General features: G+C 38.2%; 1 protein-coding gene across 3 annotated transcripts in view; it reads left to right on the forward strand.

The window, feature by feature from the left end:
• The window catches only part of PRIM2 (DNA primase subunit 2), a 342,271-nt gene that overhangs the window by 249,200 nt on the left and 69,587 nt on the right, over positions 1-23,484 (forward strand). For all 3 annotated transcript variants that reach the window (XM_045057690.1, XM_006931825.4, XM_045057691.1), the window contains one exon: positions 21,220-21,346. In XM_045057690.1, the coding sequence (XP_044913625.1) occupies positions 21,220-21,346 (127 nt within the window). The remainder of the gene's footprint in view (positions 1-21,219; positions 21,347-23,484) is intronic.

Raw genomic sequence — 23,484 nt, forward strand, 5'->3', positions numbered from 1 at the left:
AAAAAGAAGAAAAGGCAGATTAAAGCTCCTTTTTATTTTCTTTTGTTCAATCCCCTGTTGAATGGAATAGTGTTGAGCAGCAGCCAAAACCATGGAATTTGAGATTACTTGTTTCAATATTGAATGAAGGCTCAGCTGAGAGTGATGGGTTTTAGTACATTTTTTTTTCCCTTAGTGGAATTAAGGTGACTTTCCTCTTTGCACATTGTGTCACCTCAATTTACGAGCTAAACAGCTTGTGCTTGTTGGTCGGGTAGCTTAATTTTGCAGGTTTATGGGACATGATGTTTTCATAACAGAAGGGAAGAGTAGATAATAATCCTCTGAACCTTTAAGGAATGGAGATTTAACAGTTCATTATACATTTATATGCAATTTTTGTGCATACCTATAGAATTTAATTTATAAATTTTGAGGATCCTCACTATCAGGGATGGTGGGCAAAAAGCAGAGAACTTTAAGGAAATAGAAGTCCCTGCTATGACAATTCACTGTCTGGATTGGATTTAATACAGCTAAGAAAGAGAAATCTAAACCACATGATGGGGTGCTCTCATTCATGGCTTAACACAAGTCAGAGCAGCCTGTTCTGTGAAATTTTAGTGTTCTAAAATAAAGCACATTCTTTAGCATTTATATAAATCATCTAATGTAGCTGTTTGGTGAAAGGGTTCTCATTATCTGCTACTACTTAAGTTTCAAAAGTGATATTGTGCTTTGCTTTCTTTAAAAACAAATTAGGTGTATCAACTTGATTTGGGGACTATTAGTATTCAACAAATTACTCTTTAAAACCGCTTATCAAAATATTATTATTCCTGTAATTTTATGTGTGTTATGTTTCTCATTATTGTTCTCCTCATTTGTATGCTATATGGGGCTCCAGAGGCAGCTTTTGAATTTTAAAGAAAATTAATCTACATATTAAGTGGCTAGTAGACTTGTGATCCTAGAAGTTGTCATATCAGAGCACCGTGCCTGGATTTTCACAGCAATCCCAGTTTTAGTTTTTGTTATTACCTTGTCACTTAAGTCATTAATTTTGAATTAATGTACACTGAGACTTCTTACTTCAGAAACAGCTTTTCTTTGTAAAACAGAATGGACAATGATAGTTTCTAGTAAATGCGTAATTTATGACATGATGAAATGAAAAAGAGAGCTACTTAAATTTTTTGTAGCAGTATGATAATTTTTGAAGCATTATTCATACATCTTTTGAAGATTATATATGGGTATGTGTGGGTGTTTCACATGATAATTTATCTAGGTAACTACCCAGGTAAATTATCAGCAATGGATTTTTCTTGAAAAGTTTTTAAATGTGACACAGCACAGAAAAAAGTTAAGGGGTGCCTGAGTGGCTCAGTCAGTTGAGCATCCAACTCTTGATTTCGGCTCAGGTCCTGATGATCCCAGTGTCATGGGATCGAGCCCCATGCTGAGCATGGAGCCTGCTTGAGATTCTCTCTCCTTCCCTGTGCCCCTCTCCCCTGCTCCCTCTCTTTCTCTCTCAAAGACGATAACAACAACAACAACAACAAAATTTGAAAAATAGTTAAATGAAGGGGGAAAATCCCTTAATGTAATTAAATACCATAGGAACATATCTACTTATACACATGTATATTTCTGGGTAGTTGGTAATAGGAATAGGTTATAATGATTTTAGTAGGAAAGTGAACTTGGGGACTTTGAGTTTATTTCTCTATCCTGCTATGACATTAGAGAAATAATGCTCATTACTTGGTTATTTTAGCTATAAAATGGTGATTGTAGTACTGAAAAGGATATTGCAAATATATTCAGTCAACTGCTTATATAATTTACAAGTGGATATCTTTAATTTTCTAACAATTACTTATAGGAAATAGTAGTTACGGATATCATCACCACCAACAGTAAAGGTTTATTCAGTGCCTGTAATGCACTAGACTGGAAGCAGAAACCTGAGAACCTAGACGACTCAAAATGAGCAAGCGCCAACCTTGGTTTCCTCCAGTTATTATACTCTTTCTAAACGACAGTAATTTTTCTAGTCCAGGTCCAGAGGAGAGATTGTGAAATGAAAAATTATGGTGTATCATTCATTCAGTAAGTGTTAGGTGGAACCGTATGAAATTACCATTTATGTAGATTAGCAATATGTAGTCATGGCAGTTGCATTTGGTCCCACTTAATATTTACAGAGCCACTGGCAGGTGTCAGGCATTGTTGTAGGAGCTAAAGGCATAGAAGTAAACAAAATAGACATAATCCCTGTCTGCGTGGGGTTTGTGTTCTCATGGGTTCTCCAGCCAGACCTCTCTTGATCCACTAGTATATCCACTGGCTACTCTACACCTCCACCTGGCTGCCATAAAGGCATCCAGACATATTCCAAACCAAGTTCCTAGTGAATGAACAATTCCCCCAGATTTTGCTTGCTTTGTACATAGAAATCACAGCCAGTAGGATCATGAATGTATGGCCTAGCCCTACATCTCTCTTTTTCTGTCTCTATCAAGGGAATAGAGCCAATAAATAAGGCAGTAATTTTTGTAGCACCAAATGGTGATTTTTATCTATTGAATTTTAAAATGTACTCAGACATGAAAATGGAGCCTGGTAGACTGCTAAACACAACTATGATGTATTTGCTCTTCCTAATACATTGCGACAAGCTATTCTGTATCCTTCACTACACATGGTAAATAGCTGAGACGTGTTATGACTCAGTGAATGTGCTCTGGATAGGGAATCTATGGAGCTAGATTGGAGTTTCAGATTTGCTATTGAGGAGCTCCGTTACCCAAGTATCCATCAGGAAATATAAGTTAACTTTTTACATACTTCAGTAATATGAAAATAAATGAGGATAAAATTACCAAGTGGCTTGAAAATTCACTTTTGAGGGATGAGAATTGTTATAAAAATACAGATAGTCATAGTTTCATATTCATAGTTTAATCTGTGAGGCTTTTGTTTTTGTTTTGTTTTTCTTGATTAAGGTACTACAAAATTTTGTTTTCAACAAAAACCCAAAAAAACCTTGTTTTGAAATGTATCAAACTATGTGATTTAGTCTTTGCTCAACAGGCAGCTCGAGTCTCAGCAGGGAAGCCAGCTGTTCTTTTGACCGTGCTCATCATAATATAGCATTGATATATTTTTAAATTCCCATGAATGAATATAAAAGAGGTTTGTTAGGCTATTGAAAGCATCTTTTAACATTTAAAAATATATGCTTTAAATTTTTTTAAGGTGATAAAATTGGGAAAAAAAGCATTTTCCTGGTTTGTTTTATCATCCTTTTTTGTTAACACACCCCTGATGTTTAGTTCATCCAGAAGACTAGCATGGCAAAATAAATTCGTTTCTTAATGAGATACCACATCAAAGTTGAGAAGTAGACCGATAACCTGAAGCTATACAATAAGTTTACATAACCTTCCCTTGGTAGAGCCATCTTCCTGCATTGCTCAGAACCTAATCCATCAATAATTCAGTTTAGTTACATTAGGTTATAAGAAAGTAGCTGCTTTGCTTTGAGACTTTAATTCTGATTCTTTGTCATAATTCACGAGGTAAAGTAACCTATCCACTGTAAAGTGGTGCCTGTGAGTAACATATCAATAAAAGGGGAAAGGGAAAAGTGTTTCTCCTCTGTCATGAATATATTATTATTTCTCAAGTATTTCCCTGGAGTTTGGTATGTTGCTCCTTTGTATTAAATAATATTTATATGTTGATTATGTTTAGGTAAGTGGTATAAATGTTGCAAGGGGAAAAACCTACTAAGATAAATTCACTTAAGTTTTCTAGATATCTTTGGAAGTTCTTTTTTAAGATTTTACTTTTAAGTAATCTTTACACCCAACACGGGGCTCAAACCTACAACCCTGAGATCAAGAGTTGCATGTCCTACCGACTGAGCCAGCAGAAGCTGCTATAGTAGAATCTTTGAATTATATAGGAAAAAGCTATGCCTGTTGATGTCAAATGACCCTTGTAACAAATCAACCTTTTTTATACTTCATGTTGGGAAGCCTAGAAGTGTGCTGTTGTTTGTAGAGTTTGGCATGACTTGCTAAATGCTACAGTAAATTTAAATGGCTTCACTTAAACAGAGAGTAATTTGCCTTTTGTTATTACGATAAAAAACATTTTTTGTTTCCCTGATACCTCATATTTTAAGTGAATTGAAAATTACCACTATGTTCTGAAAATAGCCTTTGCTATTTTTACATGTGTTTATCATAACATGGTAGAGAGAACATGGACTCTGAGCAAGTCATAAAAAAGTTTTCAGTCCTAACACCCTTCACTGTGTACATTTGAACATTTCACTTAATCATTCCAAGTCTCAGTTTTCCAGGCTGTAAAATAGGGATAACCATACTAATTTTTCAGGGTCATTAGGACAATCAAAATCCGTGGTAGGGCTTCCAGGTGGCTCAGTTGGTGAAGTGTCCAACTCTTGATACTGGCTCAGGTCATGATCTTGTGTCTTGAGATCGAGCATTGTGTTGGGCTCGCACTGAGCGCGGAGCCTGCTTGGGATTTGCTTGCTCTGTCTTTCTCAAATAACTAAATAAACCTTTAAAAAAATGAGATTGTTGGTGTTATGCCTAGTCCATTGCCTGGTATATAAATACTTGATTTTGAAAAAATTTCAGAGTTAAAGAAAATTGCAAAAATCATACCCAGAGTTTCATAGACACTTCACCCATCTTCCCCTAATCTTCAGGTCTTAACTAACTGTTACATAGTTACCATCATTAATAAGTTAATATTGGTACAATATGAACTAGAGTCTTCATTCAGATTTTACCAGTTTTCTCGCAAATGTCCTTTTGCTGCTCCAAGACTCAATCCAGGATTGCACATTGCGTTTACTTGTCATGTCTGTTTAGTATCTTCCAGTGGCTTTTCCCATCTGTCTTGGTCTTTTATGAATTTGATATTTTTGAAGGATAGTGGTCAATTTTTGGTAGACGGTCTCTCACTTTGGGTTTATTTATTGTTTTCTTAGGATTAGATTGAGGTTATGCATTTTTGGCAAGGATACCATAGGAGATACCTGGGGCATATGATGTCAGCATATCTCCTTACTGGTGATATTAACCTTGATCATTTGGTTAAGTTGGTATCTGCTGGTTTCTCCACTATAAAGTTAAGTGTTTTCTCCTCAAAATGTCTTGGTGGAAATACTTTTAGACTGTGTAAATAACCTGTTTCCCCGCTGAATTTAGCATCCCTCAGTACATCTTGCCTGCAACTCTTATTAGTATGGTGTTCTAATGGTTATTTTCTCTTTCCCTATCCTTCTACATTTATTAATTGCAATTCTTCTGTAAGGAAAAGCTGTCTCTTCTCCCCCATCTATTTATTTTTTTGCTTATTTTTATCAGTATGTACTCATGCATATCCTTTGAATTATATATTTCATTTTAGGGGTTATAACTTCATGCTATTATTGCTTACTTTGTTGCTCAGATTGTTCCAGCTTTGGCCACCTTTCAGGTTGGTTCTGGTGCCTGTTGCACATGCCCCTATCCTCTTTCTGAGCACATCTCAGGTACACAAGATGCCCTAGGCTCATGTTGTAATTTCCCTGCCCCAGTCCTAGAATCAATCAGTTCTCCAGAAAGCCTTGTAAATCCCTTAAAGAATAATTTTGCCGTTGTCACCCAACATACGTTTTTCTAATTCTTGATATATTTTGTATATTTCTCTTTGTCATCTCCTTAAGATGCAGCCTTAGAGAATTTAGTGGGAACTATTGGTTCCTAATCTTTAGAAGAGAGGCAAAACACTTCCTACAACAGGAGGCAAGAGATTTTCTCTCGTCCCTGAAGTTGTAGAGGAGCAATCTGGCTTGTCACTACTGTGCATTAAAACTTTATCTCATGCCATTTGTCGTTTCTATCAGTTATTGCTGGCTTTTTAAATCTAATAAATTTTGGGGCACCTGGGTGGCTCACTTGGTTAAGCATCTGATTTCAGCCCAGGTCATGATCTCACCATCTGTGAGTTCAAGCCCCACATTGGGCTCTGTGCTGACAGCTTAGAGCCTGGAGTCTGCTTCAGAGTCTGTGTCTCCCTCTCTCTCAGTCCCTCCCCCACAAAAATAAATAAATGTCTCTGTCTCACAAAAATAAATAAATGTTAAAAAAGTTTTTTTTTAATCTAATAAATTTTTTGTTTTGAGCGGGGGAGGGAGAGAGAGGGAGGGGGGAGGGGCAGAGAGAGAAGGAGAGGGGGAGGGAGAGGGAGAGGGAGAGGAGGGAGAGGAAGAGGGGGGAGAGGGAGAGGAGGGAGAGGGAGAGGAGGAGGGAGAGGGAGAGGAGGAGGGAGAGGGAGAGGAAGAGGGAGAGGAGGGAGAGGGAGAGGAAGGGGAGGGAGAGGGAGAGGAGGGAGAGAGGAGAGGAGGGAGAGGGGAGAGGGGAGAGGACGGGAGAGGGGAGAGGGGAGAGGACGGGAGAGGATGGGAGAGGGGAGAGGGAATCCCAAGCAGGCTCTTTACTGTCAGCATGGAGTCCGACACCGGGTACAGTCTCACAAACCATGATATCATGACTTTAGCTGAAATCAAGAGTTGGATGCTCAACCAATTGAGCCACCCAGGAACCCCTAAAATTTTTTATTTTGGTCACTGGTTATGTAGCCAAACTTAGATGACTAGAAGATGACATGTAATCTAATCAGTGAAATATCTCCTGTATTGTTGTGTATTTGAGAAAATCATTTAATCCTTTTAGCAGTTCATTTTTAAAGTTATTTTGGAGCTGATTTTGTAATTAATGATGTCAGTAAAAGTGTGCTAAAGTCTATTTTGTAGAGAGTGATTCATTTTTGACGTTGATAGAATACATATGTTAATATGCAATGAGTAACCACTAGAGGGTGGTCATAGGTAACCAGTTACCCATTTGCTCTTTATTTGCAACGTTCTGATACTGAAAGATTGACAATAAAGAGGGGGAAGGGAATACCAGCAAGCAGAATCAAAAAACTGAGTGACGGTATTAAAATGTAGTCCAAGGAGAAAAGTATGAAACAGGACACATACATGTTGACAAGAGGCATACACCACCAAGACTATGTGACAATTCTGAACCTTTATCCAGATATATTGAAATATGTCAATATATATAAATATTTAAATGTTTATATAAAATACATATTTCTAAACATTTGTAGCATTTGGGAACTATATTTTAGTGATTATCTTGGTAGCTCTTTAAAACCTTAGACTTGCTGAGGACCTGGGTGGGTCAGTCAGTTAAGTGCATGACTCTTGGTTTAGGCTCCAGTCATGATCCTCACCATTTGGTTCGTGAGTTTGAGCCGCACATCAGGCTCTGTGCTGACAGCATGGAGCCTCCTTGGGATTCTGTTTCTCTCTCTCTCTGTGCCCCTCCCCTGCTTGTGCAAGCTCTCTCTCTCTCTCAAAAATAAATAAAAATTAAAAAAAAAAAACAACACTCTTAGACTTGTTATATATAACATATATACTAGGCTATGAATAATACTTAAAATGTCTTTTTGAAATTTTATTTATTATTTTAATTTTTTTAATGCTTATTCATTTTTGATAGAGGGAGACAGAGCACGAGTCAGGGAGGGCAGAGAGAGAGAGGGGGACACAGAATCTGAAGCAGGCTGCAGGCTCTGAGCTGTCAGCACAGAGCCCGATGCGGGGCTTGAACTCACAAGCTGTGAGATCATGACCTAGGCTGAAGTTGAACCCTTAACCGACTGAGCTACCCAGGCACCCCTAATTTTTTTTTAATGTTCATTCTTGAGAGAGACAGAGAAACAGCATGAGTGGGGGAGGGGCAGAGTGAGAGGGAGATACAGAATCTGAATCAGGCTCCAGGTTCCAACTGTCAGCACAGAGCCCAGTACAGGGCTCCAACCCACAAACGGAGATAATGACCTGAGCGGAAGTCGGACACTTAACCAACTGAGCCACCAGGCACCCCATAAAATGTCTTTTTAATGATCAGACTAGATCTTTAAAATTCTCTCATAATAGAAATTTAGTTCCAGAAATTACTTGCTTTGGTTTGAAGTTGCCAGATAAAAAAATCTAGAAAAGCAAACTATTCAAAAAAAAATTGACAGAACATCTGAGAAATGAGTAAATAGGATGAAACTAATCTGGTAGAAGTTAAGTAAACTTACATTTAATTTTTACTTCAAAATGTTTGTAAAAATAAATTCCTGCATCTGCGAAGAAGAGGGAGCCTTTCCCTTGGAGATTAGAAGCTCTCATCTGCTAACTTTTGTGTAGTCTTTGATTGCAGGCTTGGATGATGTTTTCAGTTTGCTTCTCTTGTTTTCAGCGAATGAAAAGACCAATTTATTCAAGCTGAGCCAACTCATCTTGGACTAGAGCATTCTACATCAGTCAGCCTGCTCCTGTGGTTTTCTGGTGATAATTTGTTTTATGTTAGCTCTTCCCTACCAGTGAGATAGAAACTAAATTGATCACCTCTTAACGGTTACTAAATTTAGTTTTTTTAGGCTGTAAGAATGTGATTCAGTAAATGCTTTTACTTCAGTGAATGAAGGATTGTCAATGGTTTCTGTCTTCAAATTTTGGAAAATTATATTTGGAATCTTAATAATTTTCGTTCACTTATGTTAGTGGTATTCATACCAGTGAATAAAGTAGACTTTTCTAAAGTAAGCATTCCAAGTGAAATGCTGAAACTTCCATCATTAATCTGCCCCTTTGTTAATATCAGCACACTTGGCTGAACAAATAGCCAGGTGAAATTACTACACAACTTCCCCAGACCATCTCCTCCACGTGGAATTGTTCAGGCCTCTATTGAAATAACATGTTAAGTTACAATGTTTACTGATAGGAATTTGCTAAATCTCTTTTGTCACTGAAAGTTAACATGGTAATAAGTACAAAATTAGCTTTAAGTCCTCTTGTACCCAGGACCCAGAGAACATTCAGTGCAGGAAAGACTCAACTCCAGAGCAGTAAACATTTAGTGAGCAACTGCAATTTGCTGGGCCTTGTGCTAGGCATAAGGCTGACAGGAGTGAATGAGAGGTGCCTGGGATGGGGAATGCAGGGACTAAGGTGCTTTCCCTAACTCCCCTGCAAGGTAGACCGTCATTACTTGCTTCTCTATGTCTAGTAATGCCTGCACTAGATGATGGTTAAAGCCTGTTTCTAGCTCTTCCATTTTGATTCTGGTAAGGAAGCTAAATTTGCCAAAGCTCCAAATGAAGTTAAATAAGTTGCCAGTTAAATAAGCAGTGGTGTGTTCTACATGCTTTTATGTCCGTTTTCATGCTTTCTTCTCACGGATTTTGTGTTCCAGTTCGTTATTACATCCCCACTTAGATTATAGAAGGAGGAATATCAAGTGTGCCTGGTATTTGAAAGCATGTGGAATATTACCTAGTGTTCTTTCATTTTGTTAATGTTTAACTCTCAGTTTACCATTTTTTTTTAAATTCTAAAATCATGGTAGATTAGAAACCAAGTAAATGATATGTGAGTGGCTCATTGGAGTTAGTATTTCTTTTGAGAGTAGGTACTTTGCTCTGGTTTTCAGTAGAATCAGAAGCATTTTGTTTAACTCTGGTTCAGTGTGACTTTCAGATGGTTCCGAAACAGTTGAGAGCAGGGAAGCAGCCTGCAGCTGAATGTTTGCCGTAGATAACTGAAGTTATACATAATACACATAAATTAATATTTATTTATTAATTGTCTCTGTTTATAATTTTGTCATATTTTCTAGAAAGTAGAAGACTAGGATTTTAATTCCAACTTGTCCACTAAGTAATTGAAATAACTATTCACGTGACCTCTTAAAACCTTAGTTGACTCATGTATAGAGCTACCTAACTTCCATACCTTACAGGTTGTAAAAGGTCTAAGAAGTATCATTGTGTCACTGCTAAAGATTTATAGAAATGTAAACTATTATTATTGAGATATCACTAAGTATTACTTTATTTTTCTGTTGCTGATAACAGCAGTGCATATGTACTGAATTGCACATTAGAAATTTAGAAGTGATGTTCTTTCCTTCTGTCTGAATGAACAGTTAGAGTGATGTAGATTACACAGTCACAGGTGACCCTCAAATCTTGTTTTCTGAGTCACTTGGGTACAGTGAATATGAAGAAGACAAACCCCCTAGCCCACACCCCATCTGCATTCCTGAACAGATAGCTTTCCATTTTCCTCTGATGATTATGGCAGGTTTTTTTTTTTTTTTTTTAATATACACAGGTAATCTTTTGATATACTGGCTTTACTGAAAGTGATCTGCTTAATCAATTACTTTATCAGATTATATAGATGTGAAAAGTGAGAGGATTCATTTTCAGAAATACCAAATAAAAGCTGTGCTGTCTATTTAACAGTAGGTTTACAACCTATTGGAAATATGTACGAACCCCTCCCCTGCCCCCACAATGGACTCCCAAAACCTTAGACACTTCACTTCCTGGTTCTTCTAACCCCTCGCAGTTTCTCAGGCTTGTTTTTCATGGGCTTTGCAATGAGTATGCACTAAAGAACTGCAGTCTCTGAGTCACCTCAAGGAATGTACATTTGTTGTCTTGCATGGGCTTTGGTGACTTCAGGGTAAGGCTGTAGCCTCTCTACTACTCAGCCAATGAGGAATCAGGGGTGGACTTCCTGCTAGGAGATAAATTGCCTGCTGTAACGCCCAGAGTGTGCCTATCCACCACACTCTTGCAAGAATGTTGATTAAAACCTCACATCACTGTGCTCAGAGTCTCCGCGCCCCTTCATTGATGGGGTTAGTGGGCTTATTTCTCACAATAGGATCATTCCATTTCATACTTTTTCTGTGGGTTTGGCATTTCACTTTTTTAAAAAAATTTTTTCTAATAAAATAGCCCATCAAAATTTTAAGATTTTAGCTTGATCTTGCCTCAGGGAAATTTGAAGGAAAGACAATCAGCATGCCCTGGGGTCTAGAACTGCAAGTGTTCTCCATAAATTCAGGGAAGGGGATTAGGGTGTTAAGATGGAAAATGTGGCCCACTTTTTCAGAAGAAACTGTAGAGGAGGAAAAAAATCTTTTCTCTTTACCTTTCTTAAGTTCCCCAGCTGGGGCTCATAAATCAGATTGGCATAGAACAGATTTACAAGAAAAAACAAGTTTATTAACGTATACATAGCGCATACACATGGGAACACCCAGAAATGAGTAACTCAAAGGGGCATTTTCATCTTGGGCTTTTATGCTGTTTTAGGCTAAACAAAAGAAAGAGGATTGGGGCTTCTGGGCTTTGTGAAGTGGGGGGCAAGTTCTGGGGAGTTGATTGGGAAAATAATGCTAAACAAGGGTTATTCAGTAAGCTTTGTTATGTGGTTTTAAGTCAGTGTGTTCTCTAATGTGATTTTCTCACTGGTAGGGAGTGGGAGACCTATTTACTCTTGGTAATTTCCTTTACAAAAAGAAAACTTAGTACCTGTTTTTAGAGCTTGTCCTTCATCTGCTGGTTCTCAGTGGCTGTTCAAAATAATCCATATGCCAAGGTGGCATATTTTGAGTGGCATATTCTGGCACCCTTCAAAATATATATAATATATGTTCACACTTTTTCATGTGAACTCCCAGGAGTATTCAGTGATATACTTGCATATAAAATGGAACTGATTTTTAACATTTCACTTTTCAAACACGGTAAAACAAGTTTATACAATTTTATGCATATAATTGTAGGAATAATTATAGTATATACTTGGCATTTTACAGTTTACAGATTTCTTTTGCATAGAGTGAAGTATAAGTCTCATTACTACAATATTAAAAATGAAAAAACAGACTGAGGTAATTTATAATTGCCTAACATTATTCAGCTAGGAGTGGCAGAGTTAGAACCAAAATCTGTGTTATCTCTCTAACACCTTGCTGCCTCATAAGCTTGTGAAAAGTTCTCACCCATGAGAAACGAATTAACTGTTGCAGAGCAGCAGACGAAATATTTAGTACACCATAGGAGGTATTTTACTGAATTATATTAATAGTAGCAATGCCTTCCAGCTGTAGTACAGATTTGAAATTGCTTAACTGATTTTTTTTTAAAGGTTCTATAAAGAGTTAGAGGGAGGAACTAGATTCCAGGTTTTTCTGATGAGGAAGCTGGAGGCAAAACATGTAAGTAATTTAATATTAAATAACACACCAGATCTGACCCACTTAAGATAGCCTTTTCTGGTTAATAATAAAACTGATTACCTTGGTAATGATAACAGCTCTAAAGTATTGACTCTGTGCTAGATACTATACCAATTGCTTTATGAAAATGAGCTAATTAATCCCCACATCACCCTATCTGTTAAATACCACTCCTTCTGATGAGGGAGCATAAGGCAAGCTGAGGGCAAAGCACAAACTAACAGTCCCTCCCCCAGCCCCAAGTGGGATATGTGTAACATTCCTCAGGCACTCCTGCTGCCCAGGAACAAAGGAAAGAAAACAAATGGTTAACTGATAGAGATCACAGTCTTGCAAGACATGAGTCTCCATTAGTTTACAAATATCCTAGTAAATTACAAGAAAAAGGCAATCTTATCAATAGTTTAATCTCCAGAAACCTATAACCCCAACACCACCCTCCCGTCCATAGTGATTTGGGGAACAAAGGCAAGAATGAAATGGCAGGTAAAATTAAACTTCCTTATACCCTGCAGCCCATTGACAAATTCTTGAGGCAAATACAGAGTATAACATTTCTCCAGGAACTCCCTACTGTCTTAATGTTAATGCTTTGCTAGAGGGAAAAACAACCTTAGCTTGATAATAACTAGGCCTCCAATATCCTGTGAGTCTTCCCTAGCATATGAAAATCCCTTTGGAAACTTCCCCTTGACTTTACCTTCCCCACCTCCCAAGTTTTTTACACCAGAAAATGTCTCAAGAATTCTTTCTTGGCCATCAGCTCCAAACCCCCATCACTTCACAACCCTATCACTTCGTGTGAGTGTGTGTGTGTGTGTATGTGTGTATACGAACTGTATATATGGGATCTTTACAGATTGGTTAGTAACAGCATGTGGTAAGACAGGATTTAAACTTGGGTATTTGACTTAAAGCCCTGCCTTAGTAGCCTTTTCTTCTTCCCATACTCTGTGGGGCCTCCTAGTCTCCTTCAGTGTGTTTTTGGTTAGGGTATGTGTGATTTTTCAGTGACCTTGAGAGTGAAACTGTGGTTGAAGTTAAGGGTTAAAGAGAAGTATTTAGAATCTGCAGGTAACTGATGACAAAATTAGTTTTATAGGTAATAATGGAGTAGTTTAGTAAGTAGGCATTTAAAAGGGGGTCACAATACATTAAATGCCTGTAGTGTGCATTCTGGTTATTAACATTATAAGTGAAGCTTTAGGGAAATGACACAAGAAGAAGTTATCAACAGGTTAGAAATTGTAGAAGATCGAACAAGAACATGCTGAGAAAAGGCATTGGGATGATTTCATGTTCTTTCCTAGTTGTAGGTCCACTTGTATAACCCTGCTGCTAAGCTGTGAATTCCTGTTGTTACTTATAGCTAAACTTCCTAGGACCAAAGTAATGATCCTTGATACGCTGAATTGTGGGTATTGAATTAATTCTCTTTGTAGTTTAGCAGACCCTCCCTTAGTGTTTTTTAAATATGTAAATTAGAGCTCCAAATTCTTGTGGGTTGGAAACAAATGTCACTAAGGAAGGATCGAAAATATCCTGTTAAGAAATACTATATCATTACCCTCTTCTCTGCCTTCATATATGTGGCTGTTTTGCCTCACTTAGGTCAAGAAGATTTTCCTTTTCAAATATAAATGTGTCTCTGAGGGTACTTGCTGTTTACCCAGTCTCACTTCATTGTGCAAGCTGAGCTTGACCATAATGAATGGCAGTTGTTGCTTTGCCAATGGGAATAATAATTGGGCTTGGGGCTTTTCTTGGTAGGAAAGACATTCTTCCAGGGAAACCACACATTGTTCTTCTAGGCAATTGAATGTTTACGCCATGGCCTCTGAATATATGTACTCATAGCTTCTGAGTAGATTCTGGTGTAAACACTTTTTAAACCATAATAAGATAAGGTCACTAGATCAGGTGCCTGGTTAGCTCAGTTGGTTAAGTGTGTGACTCTTGATTTTCGCTCAGGTCATAATCTCACAGAGAGTTCAAGCCACACATAGGGCTCCGTGCTGACAATGTGAAGCCTGCTTGGGATTCTCTCTCTCTCTCCCTCTCTGTTTATCCTTTTTCTGCTCATGCGTGCAAGTGCACACTCTCTCAAAATAAATAAATAAACATTTAAAAAAAGGGAAACGCAACTTTGAGAGAGACTTTGAAAGAGACAGGGTAGGAGCAGGATAAAGAAGTGCCTATTGTATAATTTTTCTTGTGTTCCATTGGTAACATAGTACCCCTGAAAATAATTTACTGTTGTTTTTGGCAGAAATTGGTGTGTTGCCAAGTGCCATGGCTTGCATGTCAGGACTAATTTGGAAGGTTGAAAACTGCCACTTACCGCCAAAAGACCAGTGTTGATTTTTTGGCATTTCCCATCACTGGACAGAATTGTCTGTCTCCCTCTTTCTGTGCCCCTTGCCTGCTCATGTTCACACACCTTCTCTTTCTGTCTCTCAAAATAAATAAATAAAATTAAAAAAAAAAAAAAGGGAGGGGCGCCTGGGTGGCTCAGGTCATGATCTCGTAGTTTGGGAGTTTGAGCACCGCGTCAGGCTCTGTGCTGACAGCTAAAAGCCTGGAGCCTGCTTGGGATTCTGTGTCTCCTCCTGTCTCTGCCCCTCCCCCTCCCATGCTCATGCTCTGTCTCTCTCTCTGTCTCTCAATAATAAATAAACATTAAAAAAGTTTAAAAAAAGAAATATTTCTTTGACTTGTAGAGGTGGATACCTAGAAAGTGTTCTCTAAGAAAATGTCAGCAAGCCTTCTTGCTCAACTATAGACCCCAACAGTTATTTCTTACTGCATTTTCTTCAGGCGTTGGCAGTGTTGGAACATTCTAAGTACCAGACCAGAAACAGGAGCAGAATGCCTAGAAGACCACACCTTACTTGTCCCCTTCCCTGCCCGTGATCCCATACTGAACACATACCACCCCCCACCTGTGGTCATGTGCTCTCTCTTTCTGCTCTTTTGCCTATACCTTCCTGACCCTCCCTTTAGAAAACACTAGGTCTCCTTCTTATCAGTGGAGAGGTTGGTTGTTAAAGCTTGAGCTTGCCACCTCCCCCAGCTGCCGGCATCCGAAATAAATCTCTCCCTTTCTCTTTTCCAAACCCACGTCTCCAGTTATTGGCTTCTCTTGCGACAGGTTTTTCTGGAGTTTGTTCGGCTACGGTATTGGCAAACAGAGCCAAGCAGCTATGCTTTTGATTTGCCTAGCCCCCTGGAGATTCCCTAGGATGGAGCAGTTGGCTGCTGTGGTACACCAGGGGTTACCCGTTTATTTCCTGAGTTAGCAGCTGTGATAGATCATTTGGTAACGAAAACATCTCCCAATCAGTGTACCTTCTGTACAATATTTCAAGAGTTTGCTAGTCTGAAAACTAGAGAAGACAGTTTGTGTGATAAATACATGAATGGTCTGAAAACTTAATTATAAGTTCCAAATTTTAGACATACATACATACATGGAGGCAGTAAATAAGTTGGAAAGAAAAGGGAGGTGAAAGATACTAGTTTTAGCTTTTCTTCCTTTAGAGAGAGTACCTTGCCATTGTGAGAAGGGAGATGTTTCATTTTCAGAAATACCAAATGAAAGCTGTGCTGTCTAATTAACAATAGGTTTACAACCTATTGGAAATATGTGGGGCTCCCCCCTCAATGGAGCCCCAAACCCTTAGATACTTCACTTCCTGGTTCTTCCCCTCTCCGCTTCATGGGCTTATTTTGGGGGGCTTTGCAATGAGCATGGACCAAAGAACAAAGGGAGGAGGGGCTCAAAGTCTCTCGTAATCTCAGGGAATGTACATTTGTTCCAGTCAGACTACCTTTTGCCTTACCTGGGCATAGGCGACTTCAGGGTAAGGCTGTAACCTCTGTACTACTCAGCCAATGAGGAATCAGGGGAGGGACTTGAATGCTCGGAGATAAGTTGTCTGCTGTAACCGCCCTGAGTGTGCCTGTCCAACAGACACCTGCTCTTGGAAGAATATTGATTAAAGCCTTATTTCACTGTGCTCCATGTTTCCCGGTCCCTCCTTCGATTGGGTCGATGGGCTTATTTCTAACACCATTACTTGCGTAGAATAGCTGACCCAAAGTTTTCTGAAGAACATACAGAAATCTTGTATCTAATTAAATTCACTCCATACCTAAAAGTTTTCACAGAGATTGATTATAGTTAATGTTTATGACTGATGAAACAAACAGAAGGTATTCATTAAAGATGTTAGCTGGAACTTTTTTTTTCTGCTGGAACTTTCAACATTCTGGTTTTCACCAATGAAATATACTGATTTGAAAGTTTTTCTCTTTTTTGAAAGTTTTCTTTTAGTTGAAATGCCATTTGTTCTCCTGGTTGTAGTTTTCTAGTGGGCAGATAGGTAGTTATGAAGCCATAAGCTACCAGTTGTTGAAAACTCCAGCAGGCATTTTTTAAATAAAACTTGGTAAGCAGATTCTAAAACTTATATGGAAATTCAAGGACATAGAGTAGCCAAGATAATATTGAAAAAGAACACAGCAGCAGGACTTACATTATCTGAATTTGAGACTTGCTCTAAAGATTACATAATTAAAACAATGTGGCATTGACAAAAGGATAAACATACAGATCAGTGGAATAATAGACCCACACATTTATGGTCAAATTTGACCAGGGTACCAAAGCAATTTTTATTTTTATTTTTAATTGAGGCATAGGTGACATACAATGTTATATTAGATTCAGGTATACAACATAGTTATTCAACAATTCTATACATTACAAAACGCTCACCATAGTAAGTGTAGTCTGTCACCTTACAATGTTATTACAATATTATTGACTGTATTCCCTATGCTGTACTTTCTATCCTCGTAACTTGTTTATTTATTTGTAAATTTTTATTTGAGGGAGGGGGAGAGAGAAAAAGGGAGCGACCCAGAGAGAATGAGCGTCCCAAGCAGGCTGCACAGAGCTCGACACGGGTTTCCATCCCATAAACTCTGATATTATGACCTGAGCCTAAATCAAAAGCTGGACACTTAACCAACTGAGGCACTTAGGTGCCACCCCTCCCCCATGACTTATTTATTTTATAAGTGGAAGTTTGTACCTCTTAATCTCCTTCATTTATTTCACCTATACTATCACTTCCCTTCCCTCTGGCATCCACTAGTTTTTTCTTTGTATTTATGAGTCTCTTTCTATTCAAAGAAATTTAGTAAGGAAAGAAAAATTTTTTCAGCAAATAGTATTGAAGGGTACTAGAATATGCCACCCCTAAATATAAAAATTATTTTGAGCTAAAGGCAACTGAAAACCAGCAGAAGCCAGAAGAACTTTTTACCTCCTCCTAACTGCCTGAAAATAAAATATAAATTTCCCCTTTTAAAGGAAATTTACATTTGTTCAGATGTCTCTGTATGGGGAAGAGAGCTACTCCAGACAACTCTTATCACCCAAGAGACTCATCTGCAAAACAGTACAACCTTTATTTGCCGTATATTTCCTCCGCTCACCTTCTCAGAACTTGCCTCTCCCACCAAGAATCCCTTCTTCTTGGTTTAGCCTAAAATGGTATATAAGCCTCAATCATCTGGCTACCTCCTTGAGTCCTGTTTCTTTGTTAAGACTGCCATCAGCACACTTTATGTACATATGTAATTAAATGGGTTTTTTTCTTGTGAATATCTTTGATCAGTTTGATTCATGAGCCCCAGCCATGAACCATGAACCAGCCATGAAGATCCTTCCTCCCCTAGAGGGGTAGAAAACAACCTGGACTTGTACTTTACCTTACACACAAAAGTTGAGACGAAAAGGACCTGACTCTAGAGATTAAACATCATGGCTTCTAAAAGACAGCATGGGAGAATATCTTTGTAAGCTGACTGAGGACACAGGGAGCATTACCATAAAAAAAATGATAACTTAGGGTTCATGAAAAATAAACACATTTACTTACCAGAAGACAACAACGTTAAGAAAATATATAGACAATCCACAGATTGTAAGAAAGTATTTCTAACACCTATATCTGACACCAGGGCTATATCCAGAGCTTATCAAGAATTCCTACAAGAAGACAATCTGTTTTTTTTAATGGGAGAAAGATTTGAACAGACACTTCACAAAATAAGGCATGATGAATGGATAAAGAAGAGTTGGGGGGTGTGTGTGTGTGCACGCACGTGCGTGTATACACACACCCACACACATACATATACATACATACAATGGAATATTACTCAGCCATCATGGGCACCTGGGTGGCTCAGTTGGTTAAGTGTCCAACTTAGGCTCAGGTCATGCATGATCCCGCAGTTCATGAGTTCGAGCCCTGAATCGTGCTCTGTGCTGACAGTGCAGAGCCTGCTTCAGATCCTGTCTCCTTCTGTCCCTGCCCTGCTCATGCTCTTATTTCAAAAATAAATAACAAAAACAAAAAAAACCACCAAAACCCACAGAATGAAATCTTGCTATTTGCAATGATGTGGATGGAGCTAGAGGGTATTATGCAAAGCAAAATAAGTCAGTCAGAGTAAGACAAATACTATATGATAAGAGGGAACCAAACCAAAACAGACTCTTAACTGGAGAAAAAATTGAGGGTAGATGGAGGGGGTGAGCATCAGGATAGGCTAAATGGGATGAGTATTAAGGAGGACACTTGTTGGGATGAGCACTGGGTGTTGTATGTTAAGTGATGAATCACTAAATTCTACTCCTGAAACCAGTACTACACTATATGTTAAGTAACTTGAATTTAAATAAAATCTTGGGAAAAAATATATATGCATATGCACATATACATATATGTATCTATATATGGTCAGTGATGCAGGAAGTCAATATTGCAAACATGAACATGTTTGAATAAAGGTAAAGATTCAAAGAAACAGACAAAAAACCCAAAGTAAGGCATATGAAAAGAAAGGATATGAAAAAGTGCTCACAAGAATTACTCATCAGGGAAATGCAAAGTGAGATATCACTGCCTACCCTTTAGACTGGCTAAAATGAACAAAATTGAGTCAGCACCAAACTTTGGGGACAGTGTGGAACTCTCATGCATTGTTGGTAGGCTATAAAATAGTATGGTCGGTCACCTTGGAAAACTATTGGCAGCAATTCTGGCAGCATTTGAGAGAAATGAAAACATAGGCCCACAAAAGTCATCTACAAGAATGTTCATGGTAGCTTTATTGGTAATAGCCCCAAACTGGAAAAATGGCCCAGGTGTCCATCACCAGAGAACTAGATAAACTATCTGGTATATTCATACAATGAAACACTACTTAGCAATAAAAGGAACAAACTGCTGATAGTGTTACCAATCAGTCTATCACAGCTGCTAACTCAGGAAGTGAACTGGTAAGCCCCGGCATGCTGCCATGGCCAACTGCCCCATCCTGGGGAATACTGAGAGGGATGGACAAATTGAAAGCATAGTTCCTGGCTGGGTTTGCCTACACTGTTGCCGAACAAACTTGGATAAACTCATCGTGAGAGAAGCTCACGATGAAGGTTTAGAAAAGAGGGAGAAGGTTTAGAGGTTTAGAAGGTTTAGAAAAGAGGGAGAAGGTTTAGAAAAGAGGGAGAAATTTATTTTGGGTGCCAGCAGCCAGGGTGGTGGCAGGCTCAAGTCTTAATATCCAACCTCTTTCTTGGCAAGATGGATGCCTAGAGTTTTATAGACATTCAGGGAGGTACGGGCAAGAAAGCATGCAGAGAACATGTGATCGTGGTTGGGCGTTGGTATGTGTTCAGCACAGGATCATGGGCACAAAATGGGACAGGTGGGGTATGGTCTTCTAGGCATTCTTTGTTATCAAGGCCTTTCTGTCTGGGTGGTTGGAACATTCCAGTCATTGCCAAAACATCTTTGTCAATGCCTCAAGGAAGCGTGATAAGAAATAAGTGCAGCAGGTTTTAGTTAGAGCATGAATTAGCAATCTTGTCTTTTTTTGGTTTTAACTGTTGGGGTCTATAGTTGAGTAAAAGGGCTTGTTGACAGTGTGTGTAATGAATGGCATAAATCTCAAAACATATAAAGTCATGAAACAAGTGAGTTATAAAACACTTTATACTGTGTGATTCCATTTATATAAAGTTGTAGAATAGTTAAAACTATGGTGATGAAAATCACATCGGTAGTTTCTTGTACGTATGGAGGGGAGGGAAGAATGTTGACTGGGAAGGGGCACCAGAGAACTCTGGGTGATGGAAACGTTCTGTCTCTTGATAGGAGTATGGATTACATAGGTACAGTGATTTGTCAAAACCAATAAAACAGTAGACTTGAGATCTGTGTATTTCAGGTTGTAACTTGAAATTTAAAAATCTCACCCCCCAAAATAATACAGTATATTACTCTCTTAATCTAGTTCTTTCTTACTTTCCTTGAAGTATTAGCTAAGTCCTACTATTCTGAGCTTTTCAATCAATGTTAGTTCCTGTTTTCTTTCCCACCCACTTCAAACTCCTTTTTATACTGTTAGCTTTCTTTGTAAACATGGAGTCAGGAATTCCAGGTGGGAGGCAATTGCAGTAGTTCATTAATCAAGCATTGGCTTGCATTTCTTCTTGCTTTGCTTCTCTTTTACACATTGCTTCTCTCCTGTAAGTGAGAATACAGAAGAAGGGATTAATTGTGTTATGCATTTCAGAAGTAGCATAGGTAGGATATAGGAATTCAGGGAGTACTAAGATAAGGGGGTTGAGACTAAACTGATACACATTCATTATAAGCTCTGGAATCAAACCAAGAAATGGGTGATTTGATTACTCTCAGGAAAAGATTATCCTCATTGTTAAACATATATACATGTAAACATTTGCTGTCTTTACTGAATAATTTGTTTCCTGTAAGTTTTGCACTTTAAAAAAAATGTGTTTGTACATGAAGGGCTCGAATGATGTATAGGATATGTACATCTACCTATGAATGCTGAATTTATTTTAGAAAATACCATTTTGTACTCTGATTATAGCTGTCTGTCACTGCTGACACCACTAGATGATACTGACTTACTTTGCCTGTTCTTTTTCCTCCAGTTTGACAAAGGCTACTCTTACAATATCCGTCATAGCTTTGGAAAGGAAGGCAAGAGAACTGACTATACACCTTTCAGTTGCATGAAGATTATTCTAACCAATCCACCAGGCCAAGGGGATTATCATGGTAAGTGCTTCCACTGGATACATGTCTGTGAAGTGTAGAAACCCCACTAGCTCTATAGGAAACAGTGAAGCAGTGTGATTGATGGCTTTTTGTATCACCATATCCCTTGTAGCTTGTGTCAGTCACCACTGTGCTCCTGCACTGTTCTAGAGATCTGTCGTATTACTGAACTAGGTCAGCAAGAGAGTTTATTCAGCTATGCTAAAGATTGTGCTGGACCAGGCTCTTTAGTTCTCACTGTCCCCCTTCACCTGCCATTTTCTGTTTCTCTCATGATTAGGAGACTAATACACGTTCTTCAAAGGTTTTTGAAATTGAGTACCTGGAATTATAGAATAGTTGATCCATTAATTTTCAAAAGACTACTGAGGAAAGGTGTTTTAGTATCATTAATGAATGAAATTGAGTGAGGAATTTAGCGGGTCATGGTATCAAACATCTGTCAATTCACCTGAGTTACTGTAGGTTGAAAAAAAAAAGGCTAAACTATTTTTTGTAGATTTCTTAGTTCAACAATTTTTTTCTAAAATAGTTCTCTGCACATACCTCGAAAAGTTCCTCATTTGTCTGGTATGTCAGAGAATGATTTTAATAATCCACATTAGTAAATACTTTAGATAACTAAAGCTTACTGTAGTATGTGTCAGAACTTTTTTTCTTTTAGCACTCTTTTTTTTAACGTTTACTTATTTGAGAGACAAAGAGAGCATGCACATGAGCAGGGGAGGGGCAGAGACAGAGGGAGAAGCAGAATCCTAAGCAAGGTCTGTGCTGTCAGCGCAGAGCCTAATGTGTGTTTGATCCCATGACTTGTGAGATCATGAACTGATCTGAAATCAAGAGTAAAACACTCAATGAGCTGAGCCACCCATGCACCCTTGGCATTTCTTTTAATGTGTAGAAGGCTGTTTGTTAATTATTGTTTCAGCATCTTGAATGTAATTCTTTATTAAAAGATTATGCATTTATAGGCTGTTATGGATCAAGATCCAAATAATCACAAACAGAATTTTAAGGAAGATGCTTGACATGTCCAGAGCACTAAAAAAATGCCTTTACTTTCATATTTAATAGATAAAAGGTTGCCGGTACTGGTTTTCACAGTGAGTGGTTCTCATCACTTGTGTCAGTTACTTTAAGGTACCTTTTAGAAATGCGTATTATCAGGCTCCACCCTCAGACTTATAAAATCAGATGTATTTGCACGTGCCCTGAATAATTGCTTATGTCTTCTAAACTTTGATTGACCACATACTTCTATTGAGAAAATATATTACTTTTCTTAGGCCATTTAGTTTGGCCTAGTAAAACTCCCAGGGATTCTTTTATCACTTACCAGATCCTAGAATTCCCACTTATGTAGTTGATTTTTATTAGCTCAAATGCAGGATTTTATATTGCTTATTCCTGTTAAACTGAATCTTATTCCAGTCCATTGTTTGTTTTATTTTATTTTTAATTTAAACTCCGTCAGTTAAAAAATAATCTACTTAGCAGACACTCAGTGAGTTTGTATTATTTATTAGAATCATTGATCTGTCCTTGTTTTAATGAGTAAACTTAATTTTTTTAGAGCACTTAGGTTCACAGCAAAATTGAGCAGAAAATACAAAGAGTTCTCACATACTCTCTGCCGCACACTTGCACAACCTGCCACTATCAGCAGCATCCTTCACTAGAGTGGTTTGTTACTTGTGAACTGAGAAGAATGTGTAATCTGCTATTATTGGATATAGCATTTTATAGATATCAATTATATTAATTGATGGTGCTTTTGAATTCTGATTATTGTTGCTGATTTACTGCCCGCTGGATCTGTCCATTTCCTTTTTTTTTTTTTTTAATGTTTATTTATTTTTGAGAGACAGAGCACAAGCAGGGGAGGGGCAGAGAGAGAGGCAGACACAGAATCTGAAGCAGGCTCCAGTCTCTGAGCTGTCAGCACAGAGCCCAACCTGGGGCTCAAACTCACAAACCAGGAGACCATGACCTGAGCCAAAGTCAGACTCTAAACCGACTGAGCCACCTAGGCGCCCCAGGGTCAGTCCATTTCTGATGGAGAAGTATTGGAGTCTGTAATAGGGGATACATCAATTTGTCCTTGCAGTTCTACCAGTTTTGCCTCTTGTATTTTGATG

Source organism: Felis catus, chromosome B2 (assembly GCF_018350175.1).
Source record: "Felis catus isolate Fca126 chromosome B2, F.catus_Fca126_mat1.0, whole genome shotgun sequence".
Classification (NCBI taxonomy): Eukaryota; Metazoa; Chordata; class Mammalia; order Carnivora; family Felidae; genus Felis; species Felis catus.